General features: G+C 35.9%; 1 protein-coding gene across 4 annotated transcripts; it reads right to left on the bottom strand.

Annotated features, from left to right (window-relative positions):
• Window positions 1-2,242: 2,242 nt before the first annotated feature.
• On the bottom strand, window positions 2,243-6,531 carry LOC115978966 (GDSL esterase/lipase At1g54790). 4 transcript variants are annotated; one of them, XM_031100896.1, is made up of 5 exons: window positions 6,156-6,531; window positions 4,439-4,639; window positions 4,147-4,322; window positions 3,782-4,052; window positions 2,243-2,722 (listed from the first exon to the last, which is right to left on the bottom strand). In XM_031100896.1, the coding sequence occupies exons 1-5, from the start codon at window positions 6,388-6,390 to the stop codon at window positions 2,454-2,456; spliced, it is 1,152 nt and encodes a 383-aa protein (XP_030956756.1). In that variant the 5' UTR covers window positions 6,391-6,531; the 3' UTR covers window positions 2,243-2,453. The 4 variants fall into 4 exon arrangements, with proteins under 4 accessions (XP_030956756.1, XP_030956758.1, XP_030956755.1 ...); XM_031100898.1 differs by having other exon boundaries at window positions 4,147-4,313; window positions 6,156-6,529; XM_031100895.1 differs by lacking the exon at window positions 6,156-6,531 and adding an exon at window positions 4,797-5,113.
• Window positions 6,532-11,311: the final 4,780 nt, after the last annotated feature.

Raw genomic sequence — 11,311 nt, 5'->3', positions numbered from 1 at the left:
GTACTCCTCTTCATTCTCTCCTTTTTCTCCGTTACCTTCTCCCTCATACTCCTCTTCATTCTCTCCCTTTCCCTCGTCATATTCATCCTCTTCCTCTACTCCCTCTCCATCAAAATCTTCTTCGTCATCAGGAGAATGGGTAGACGGTTTCCTCTCTGACAACCAAGACAAGCCCTCCTCGGGCCCATGACCTGACGGGTAGACTTCGTCGTAACCTGCTCCCTCACAGACTGACGACGACTGTTCACTCGTTGCTTCTCTATCTCCTAACATCTATTCACCTATAAGCGATAAATGTATTCTAAGAACCTAATTAACAGGTCTCTCTATAGAAATGATGACCAACTAGAAAAACGAAAATAGAAAAGGAATGAAAAAAGAGAAGAGGACTTACAAGGTTAATAGACGAGTCCGTAGAGGTGACAGGATCAGCAAGTTGACGACAGCGAAGATGACGAAATGACAGCTCTCTCTCTTTTAAGATTTGCAAAGATGAAATAAGAAAAAATGAAAAGAGGTGGTGAACTATTTATTGAGCGAAGAGGTGCGACAAACGAATTGACACTTTTGATTGGAAACGAGGCCAACCAGCGAGTGCCATGTGTCGCCTAGCATTTAAGCTTAAGGTTGCCTATACCATTTAATGACACACTCTTCGATAAAACACCTAATTAATGGTCATAAATACTCTAGTACTCTGTGGCCCGTCAGCCAAAGCTGACGGTACCACGGAGTACGAGGCAGTTGATAGGGATATTTTAGCCATAAATTTAATACCCCTGAAGCATCGCACAAAAAGGGTCGACAGCACCCACATGCCTGTCAGCTTCACGAAAACCAATATAAGACTTAGGCTGACCACACTAAACGTGACGACCTAACAATGAGACTCGACTGGCGTCTCTATAGGCTGACGGGGATTCTCGAACGGAGCATATGACTGACGGATGTGGAGAGGCCGATGGGGTTAAAGAGGCCGACAGGTCCAACCTGGCTTAACTTGACCCCCATGGATATCTATGTAAGGAAATTTCTTGTATCCCACGATAAACCCGAATCAAAGGAATCCCTACAAGAAAAGATCTTCTCCACCAAGAAACAAAGGTCAACTCTACACTACTATAAAAACCCCAAAGCCCTCACAAATTAAGGTACGCATAATTTACCCCAGTTCTAGCACTTTAAAGTTGTGAAAGTTCTCTAACTTAACTTTCCGAGGGTACTTGGCCAGTACCACACCGGTACTCTCTACAAGGTCTTCTTTGTTTCTGTTTCGATGGTTCTATCTAGAGCACGTGAAGACCGTGCGACTTATTGATGATTTTTGGCATCATCAAATATATTTATGTCATGCATACATTCATATGACATCATATGATGGATTTTCACATTGTCGTGCATTCACATGCCATCATAGGATAAAATTATAGATGTCATGCAACATATGCGATAACAATTTCCCTAAAAACCAAATGTCAAATTATTTAATTATCACTTAAATGATGATCCTTAGGATTAAATTCAAAACAATGTATCATCTTTTTGGATAGGCGTCATGGGGTGTCTAATACCTTTCCCACGCATAATTGAGCTTCCAAACCCATGTCTTTTGATTAGAGACTTTTTTTTTTTTTTTTTTTTTTAGCTTAGGAGCCTTTAGAGTTTTTTTTTTTTTTTCTTTTTTTCCTTAAGTTAATTTAGGAAATAAAATCAATTAGACCTAGGTGACCAATCACACCTTAGAATTCTTATTGTTATAGTTTTAAAAGCCACTGTCTCAGATTTAATCAAATTTTAACCAAATAATTAATTAGATTAGTTATGATCTTGATTAAAATTAATAACTTACCAAACAAATATAGATCATATGAACACTAAGAATGATGACCCAAGAAAACCTATGACATTGAGGATTCATAGTAAAAAACTTGGAGATGATTTAATTTAAACAACCCTCAAGGCAACATCTCCATTAAATAAAATCGAAGTTTATACAATATACCTAACCCTAAATCTACTGCTACCTCATGTACGCATGAGAGGGTGCACTTAATCTACAATATGGTCTTGAAGATCCAATAAAGGAAACATGAAGAAGTATCCTTTGAGTCAGGAAGACTTAAAAAGAAAGCAATAGCATGTATGTGAAAGGTTCCTTTGTTTGCTTTGTTTTGCCTGAAATAGATTTTGTTTGTACCCAATGTTTGAGGTTGAAATAAGTTCACTTTTAAAGACTACAGTCAACATTGAAATATAAAACAATGCATTGAAGTCTAAGCTATAAATTTTTTATGAAAGTTATGCAGCGCATGTCATTTGATGAAGTGTACTCAGTATTTACTGCACTTTAGCTTCTGGTCACCAAAGATACCACTTCTGAGAAATGGTTTACAATTACTTACAAAAGTTAATGGAAAAGAATAAGATGATTATAATAATAAGAATATTTGATTTTAGAACTTGAGATTCAGAAGGAAAGGCATTTTGTCTGAGAAGGGTGGATCGGAGTATTTTCCAGTGAGTATTTGTGATGAGACATACTGATTTGCAGCCTCAGTGTAATGAATTCCATCCCAACTGACATACTCAGTACTGTCGGGGCACCCTTTGGCTGTGATTGAGGTCCCGTTCAAGATCTTTGTTTGCCCACAGGAAACGCGACTGTCATAGTTCAATGGTGGACCTCCATACCCACAGCAGGCCATAATAGGTTGTTCAAATCCTGCAATCAATATCACCAAAATTTCAAGAATGTAGCATGATTTTAACATAAAGAAATATAATCTCTGAGTCTTGATACCAAGCCACCTTAATTATTTCATTACATTCAGAATTATCTTAAATGATTCTCAATGGCTTAGGGGCACTAGGGACTAGGGACAACTATAATATTTCGTCGGACTATTTTATAAGAAAGGAAGATTGGAAAGTGGTGTATTGCCCATGACCCAAAACAAGACTAATGAAGAGGATGAGTATTTCTCAAGTGTTGTGTGAAGTAGGGCAGATTTTCAAATTAAAAGGCAAGATTTTAAAGATGGATACAGGCCAATCATGCTGAATGACACAAACAAGTAGGTACTCAAGTATCAGTATGGCCAACACATAAAGTGTACCTGAAGTATAGATTTTGAAATGGAAGAATTGGAAGACAAGAAAATATAAAATAAAGAATAATTCTTTCCTAAATTAAAGCTAGTTGGTTGAGGAGCTCCATCGCCCAAGTACAAGGTTTTACATGGTGAGGGGGAAGGAAAAGAAAAAGATTAAATTACAATATATTTTTATGATTAGGGTATATAATAAAATACCTCCCTTTGGTTAAGGCCATGCCTCTTAGCTTTTCGAATGTGACACTTTACCTCCTTCTACCTTGTAATAAATTACAGTCTCATGTTTTTCATCCAAGTTGACAAAAAATGACAATTTTTGTGTTATAGGTCTTTGGAAGGAGTGGATTATTTTTGTCATTTAATTATCATTTTCCATCAATTTGGATAAAAACATTAGGTTTCATTTTAGTACAAGGTACAAAGGGGTAAAAGGTAACATTCCAAATTTTTGGGGGATAAACTGATAACGGCCCTAACTACAGGTAGGCATTTTCTCATATACCATTATGGTAATTAACTAAATTATTTGTTTTTAAGTATGCCAATTGAATAAAAGATTATGATTTACAGAAATTAAGAGAATGTTCTGTTCTTTTAAACTAAATTAGTGTAGAATACTAAAGTCAAAACAAGAGGCAAAGTCATTCAAAGTACCCAGAAATACTAACCATATCGGGAGTAGTTTGTGATGAGGTTGTATTTAATAGTAAAGATATCCACGTATGTGACATTTGCATCCGAGAATTGGCCCTGTAATTTTCTACAAAGAGCATGAAGCTGCAGATTGAAGAGTTTAGAAGCTTGATTATGTTGACTGACACATCCTAACTCATCAAGCTGTGATGGGTCAGTTCCAAATTTGGCTACATTTTGAGGCAAGCATCCAAGGGGACCCGTGTTGTGTATCCAAAAATTTCTAGCACCTTGATCATACAGTTTCTGAAAAACAATCCAATTAATCAAGTATAGGGTGAGAATTCAATGCTCCACTGATTGCAGTTTAGTAATTTAACCTAATTGCCAATAAGCTTACCTGTATTCCTGTCTCAAACTCAACCAAAATTGCTGGAATTGAAGCAAGTATTTGATCCAATGATTTGGAATAAAATGCACCAGCAAGATCATTCTGGCCTATATCAAACATGTAAAGCCCCTTCTCAAAATAATCTTTTTCTGGGAGGTACTTGCTAAGTTTCTTACCTGCACAGACTAAAGAAAGTTGTTAATCTGAAAATATTCATTATGTTTCTTTCCTTGTACCAATATGTTTTGCCACTGCAAGTTTCAAAATTAAAAGCCTAGGCATTGATGAACCACGAAAATACCTTCAGGTAGCAATTCAAGAACCCGGGCTTTGAATCGGAGAAACTGAGCCACCTGAACACCAAACGAGAATGGACTGACAGATGTTGGTGTTGCTGGACGTATAGTTGACCCTGCAGCTGCAAAGTTACACCCTTTTCGGAAATTTGGCAAGCCAATTGAATCCAAATAGGCATTTAGGAATGGCAGGTCCATTTCATCCACTGCAAAATTACAACCAAATAATTAAGCAAAAGGTTAAGAAACTTAAAATTCACTCAATGTTCAGTGAGACAATAAACTTGAGAACAGAGGAAAACAGGGGAGAAACAGAGTTGGGAAAATTATATCAGAACACAGATATCATGGAACAGAAATTACAGAGAAAATCAATGATGAGACGGCCATCACAGTATCTCCCAGATGGCTTTTGGAAGTAACTCTGTCCATTAGGAGGGACAAGGCTCTCAATCCCGGAGGCAATAAGCTCGCCAGTGTCAGAGTTTGAGTCACCAAAATTGAAAACCGCAGGGAAGTTGAAGTGAATGGATTTGGCATGAGGTAAGAAAATGGAGATTATGGTGAGGATATGGAGAATGCAGATCTTGCTAGCCATGGCTGCTGCAAGACAAGAGTGTGTTGGCTAGGCTTGTTGCTTTCATTTGTATGTTTTTAACTATCATTGTTTATTATAACTCTTACAATTGAAGTTTGTTTGGTGAGATGTGCATTGGAAGTTAATTATGGAAAGCCAATAGGACCCAAGGCCAAGAGGACCCGCATTGATAAATGCAATTCCATATTTATTTCTGTCTCACGCCAACCTGAGGGATAGCATGGGTTATGGACCTTATGGTATGTGCGCCATACATACTTGCATCTCTATACATAGACCATAGTAATTCTTTTTTTTTTTTTTCTTTTTTTTGGTGTCAGTGCGCACCCATGGGATCAATTTTGAAACCAAGCATTTCATCTTTCGTCTTGATTTTATAACCTCATTCATCTCTTAATCTTTGCTTTTATGAAGGGAAGAAGTGAGATATGAGTTAGAGTTTATTAACATTTTTCTTTTTAAAAAAGGAAAAAAAAAAAAATTTTGGATAAACTATTAACATCTTTTCTTGTTGTTGGTAACCTTTTCCATCTTAATAATACATATATTATTTTAATAAAATACCTTTTCTTCTTTTTTTTGCTTAAATAAAATAATATGGCAGTTGATAATAAAAATAATGATAAAAATAAAAGTTAGTTGAAATAATATAGTGAGATTCATAAATAGTATTAAAAAGTACAGTGAAACTCATATATAGTAGTAAAAATAAGCTGAATTTTAAAATAAATTGACAAAAATAATCTCTGCCAAATGTACACTCAATAATAAAGGTGATATGAATTTTTTTGGGGTTAATGAGAAAGGGATGACTTTTAATAGAAATCTAACCTTTGAAAGGAAAGATATAAAAAAAAAATAGAAAAGTAAGAGTTTCTATTTTTAGAAAGTAAGAACTTATATTAGAGAACTGTTTTTTAAAAAACTAAAAGAGTAATAAGACATTTAAATCAAGATTTGCTGTGGGAATATAGATTATAGATACAGATACTGGTGGGTATTGAGATTCTTCTTTTTGAGAAGAATTGGATATAACTTATAAGTTAAAAAGAAAAATGCAGTGGAACAAAAAAGAAAAAGTAGAAGTGCATATAAAATTTTGAAGTAATTGGTGAGGAAATTACTGAGGAAGTCTATGATGAGACGACCGTCACAAAATCTCCCAGTTGAAGTCTTGAAGTAGTGTTGTCCATTTGGTGGGTCAAGGAAGAAGCCAAGCCCCACGGTAAGCTCACCTGTGTCGGAATTTGAGTCCCCAAAGTTGAAAACCGCAGGATAATTGAAGTCAATAGAAATTGCAAGAGGTAGAAAGATTGAAAATAAGGTGAGGATTGGTAGAATTGTGTTTTTCGTAGCCATGGATGGTTTGTAGTGCTAGCGATGCTATGTACCAACCACCAAATACGAATGGCTTAAAATTACTTGAGATGGTGAGAGAAGATTGAGTTGTTTTTATAGCTTTTTGTACACAGCGAATGTTTTGCTTTGCATTCCCACCAAAAGCAAAGATTTGCTTTACATTATAGAAAGGCAATATGAGGACCAAAAGCAACAGGTTTTCTTTTTGTCCAATCATCATATTGTATTCCTTAGTTAGCATACTGGATTAAAAGCCTTTAGGTAGGACCAAGAGGGTGTGGAGTCTCGTGTTTTGAGCTCACGGGAAATTTGGAAGATTTGAAAATTCTAAAAAAGGGAATTCTAAAAGTAAAAAACTTTTTGAGTGTCAATTGAAAACCCTCTTTCCAAGAAAACGACGAATTTTCCTTTCACGGATTGCATGCTTTTCTCTATGGTGAAAAATCCACTTTCTTCGTGTTTTTCATTTTGATCTCTAATTTTTATTTTCACTAATTTTAGTCTTTATTTCAAAATATACGTCTTATTTTTATCCTTATCATTACATCAGAAACAAAAACTGCGAACGTGACAAATGAAATGTATTATTGTCATACTAAAAACTGGCGTAATTATTAAAATAATATTAAAAAATATTTTTTGATATTAAAAAATATATATTTAAATTAAAAAAATTAATTTATTAATTTTAATTAAATAAAAAATAAAAAATCTAAATATATCTTAAACAAGAATATCAATAACACAAACTCGATCTAATAACACAAACCCAAAAAATAAATAAAAAAAACCAGTAAATCTTTCTCGCCGAGAAAGTTTTCTGCTTCGCTTGGTTGCAAGAAAACACAGGATGAAAGATCTAACGTTAGCAAACTAAGAAGATGAAAGATCTGGGTTTTAATCACAGAGCGAGATCGTGGTGCAAAGCTCTTCGGGACTGAGATTGTAAGAGCAATCCACGTTAGCAAACTCTTTGAGAAGCTTCAGCCCAGCCTCGCCGAGCTTCTCCGCCACCAAAACCGTCGGCCTCGCGTCCAAAGAGCCAGAAGCTTTAACGATCACCACCAAGGGCTTCGAGAATCGCCGGCTAGGACGGAGAGCTACGGAGAAAGCCAAGCTGAGTGACTGTCTGGAAGACAGCGACAACGACGGCGTTGCAAAAAAAAATAAAGGATTTACTGATACTAAAGGATTAACCTTTGAGCTTGCTTTCGTTTGCTGGGTTTTATTTTCTTCTTCTTCACTGCTTTCCTTTGTACGACGTTGTTTGTTTGTTGGGTATTCAATGGCACATCTGGAAGGGAGTCCTAGCCGCTCGTCGATTTCTCAAGCGGAAACGGGTAAGGAAGCTTTCTGGGTTAGCCGAGAAATTTGGAAAAAGAGAGTAGAAATGAATGCATTCTCTGTTTGGTTGCCGAGAAAACGCAGGAAAATAATTTGAAAGTGAAAGCTTTGTTCTTTTCTTTTATAGTAAAACTCCCTTTTCCGTTCTGGGTTTTGAAGAAAAAAAAAGTGAATAACTTCTACCAGCTGAGCTAAATATTAGTCTTTAGGCTTTATAGAGTGAAGGTTTTGAATTCTCAACTCACAAAAATAAATTGATGTTAGAAGTTGTAGCTTACTTCTTTCGCCTGTGTTTTCTTGCAACCAAGCCAAGCAGAAACTGGATTTTTTTTAAAAATAACTAAATCTTTCAAACTATTTTATTAGTTTGGTAACTTTCTAAACTATTTGCGTTTCTAACCATTCGAGTCTAATAGACTCAATTTTGCCATTTGAAAATACACTTGAAAATCGAGTGTGAGACCCTTGATTTTCAAACTCGAATTTTTCACACTCGATTTGCAATTGTATTTTTAAATGGTAAAATCAAGTCTATTAAACTCGAATTGCTAGAAATGTAAATAGTTTAGAAAGTTGCCCAATTAATAATATTGTTTCGGATTTATAGTTATTTTTTAAAAAAATCTACAGAAACTTTCTCAGGGACAAATATTTATTGGTGTTTTTTTTTTTTTTTTTTTTTTAATTTCTAGATTTGTGTTCTTGGATTTGGGGTTATATTTTCGATGTTCTTGTTCAAGACACACTTAAATCTCAATTCATATGATTTTTAGTTTTTAATTCTGTTTTTAATTTTTTTTTTATTTAGTTAAAATTAATAAATTAATTTTTTTAATTTACATGATGATGTGGCATTTTTTAATGCCTAATAACATTTTTTATTATTATTTTAATGGTCATGTCAGCTTTTAGTGTGCCAATAGTGCACTCTATTTGTCACGTGTGGATTTTTCGTCTCTGATGTAATGGTAGGGACAAAAACGAGACATGTTTTTCAGGATAAGGACTAAAAATGATAAAAATAAAAGTTAGAGACCAAAGTGAGAATCGCGTGAAAATATAAGAACAAAAATAAGTTTTTTTGCCTTTTTTTATTATCTTTATGGAGACCCAATTGGGGAGGAACCCTTCCTATGCATGGTGAAGCATATGGGCTGCAAGGGATATACTTGAGAGGGGCATGAGATGGATCATTGGGAATGGGAGAACGGTTAATGTCTGGGAGGACAGATGGCTCCCAATTGCAATTTCTTTCAAAGTATGTAGTCCAAGAAGACAAGGGGTAGATGTGGCGAGAGTTGACCTCATGGATTGTAGAAAAGGTACATGGGATATGGAGAAAGTAAATAACATTTTCCTCCCTCATGAGGCTAAGGTGATCTTGAGCATCCCAATCAGCCCTAGTCTACTTGAGGATTCCTTAGTTTGGGCCTGGACGAATAATGGGAGTTTTACAATCTGAAGTGCGTATGGGGTTGCTCTTCAAGCTCTCAAAGAAGGCCAACAAAACAGTGACAAAGGGACTAGCTCGGATAATTCAAAGATGACTAACATATGGAAGTCCATTTGGCAGTTGAAATGTCTAAACAAAATTAAACATTTTTTATGGAGGGCTTGCAAAAGTATTCTGCCCACAAACCACTACCTAGCCAGAAGGAAAATAGGGACAATGGTTGGTTGCGTGTTCTGTGGTGAAAAAGAAACATCAGGTCATGCCCTATGGAATTGCTCAATGGCTACTGAGGTGTGGAAGAATCAGGTATTAAGTTTCCTCCTAGAGTTTCACAGTAGGAAGAATTCATTGTCATTGTCATTGTCTGGCTGATGGAGGAGTATGCAAGGGAGGTGGATTGGGAACTATTTGTGACCACAGCCTGGGGAGTTTGGAAGAACAGAAACCTGGTAAAGCATGAAAGCAGACGCAAACTGGCCAAAACAATAACCAAGGATGCAGCCAACTACGTGGAGGAGTTTCGTCAAAACAATCATCACAATGACACCAATCACAGAATGAGAGGGCAGAGTAGACCAACATGGTGCCCCCCAAAGTGTGGATGGTTCAAAGTTAACATCGACGAGGCTGTGTTTAAAGAGGCAGGGCAGTCAGGAGTGGGCGTGGTAATAAAAAACGAGAAGGGAGAGCTGATGGGAGCAATGTGTAAGAAAATTCCTTTCTCGCTTGGGGCGTTGGAGGCAGAAGCAACAGCAATTGAGGAAGGAATTGCATTGGCAAGAGACCTGGGACTCGGGGAAGTTGTGATTGAGGGAGATGCTTCAATGGTAATGTCTGCACTTGTGAATCCTGACCAATCCTCAAGCTCAATCAAGAAATTGGTGGAGAGCTCAAGAACGAGGTTGAAGGCATTCAAGAAGTGGGAAACCAACCATGTGCGAAGATACTGCAATATTGCAGCACATTTGCTTGCTAGAAATGCTTGTAATGTAGATGATTGTATTGTCTGGGTTGAAGATACCCCACCCCTGATCACTAATCAAATCTGTAAGGATGTTTTATCTATGGGCTTAGGCCCCATTTAATGAATTTGGTTATGTTTGACTATTAAAAAAAAAAAAAAAAAAAAATTATCTTTTTGAGTTACATGTGCCAGCTGAAACCCACATGTCAAGAAAGACAGGTGCTTGATTTTTGACCAAAGAGTGGCATTAAATTAGTAACATTGTCATCTTTCCTAGTGCATGGTTTCTGATAAAAGACAAACTCCAATTAATTTATTATCTTTTCAAACGACCGAAATAAAAATCCTTTTTAACTCATTTTCCAAACCCCATCCCATTCTAGATTTCTATTACTTTAAGGCTCATTAATCTTGTAGAAAGTTGGGGACCTCATGGTGCTTAATCTAATACCATCAGACATAGTAACAAAGCCTTACCTCTCAATGTTTAAACCAGACGCTTTGCTTTCTTCTCAAAAAAAAAAAAAAAAAGTTGCAATTTGTGATTTTTGTAGCAGAATCCATAGGAAAGGCAGAGTTAAGAATTTGCACAACTAGGCCCATCTTAGGCCAATAAGTCTAGGACCAAAAGTTTTCACAATTTTTTTTCCATAAACTATTGATGCGTTGTGATTAGAACATAATAAAAATGATGTCAATGGTGCACCTATGTGAAAGTAGATATTGCTCCAATCATAACTTTGCTAGTCAGAACATGCAAAGTTAATTCAGCCTAGCGTTTGGATTTACTAATTAAGCATTGCAGAGTGAAGATGGCAAGCAAGAAAACAAAAATTTCAAACAAATTTTGGTAGAAGATGATTATCATGCTTATGCAGTTCAATATTATAGAGTATCGGTACGCTAACCACTCAAATAACCTAACATTTCACATATCATATTAACAAATTGGTTTCTTAAAAAACTAGCAAATTAGTCTAGACATTCATATGGATGCTTTAAAAAAAAAATCCTAGTCACTTAAACAAAGCAAAGCGTATGGTTTAAACATTTTGGATTCCTATCTATTATTGGAGATGTGATTGTCATACTTTGTATTTGATGATTGTTAACTAGAACAGTCAGAATTATGAGATCATCAAGCAGGCCACCAAGCATAG

Source organism: Quercus lobata, chromosome 3 (genome assembly GCF_001633185.2).
Source record: "Quercus lobata isolate SW786 chromosome 3, ValleyOak3.0 Primary Assembly, whole genome shotgun sequence".
NCBI classification, from domain to species: Eukaryota; Viridiplantae; Streptophyta; class Magnoliopsida; order Fagales; family Fagaceae; genus Quercus; species Quercus lobata.
Note: the sequence above shows the minus strand (reverse complement) of the source record. Positions and strands in the feature narration are given on the sequence as shown.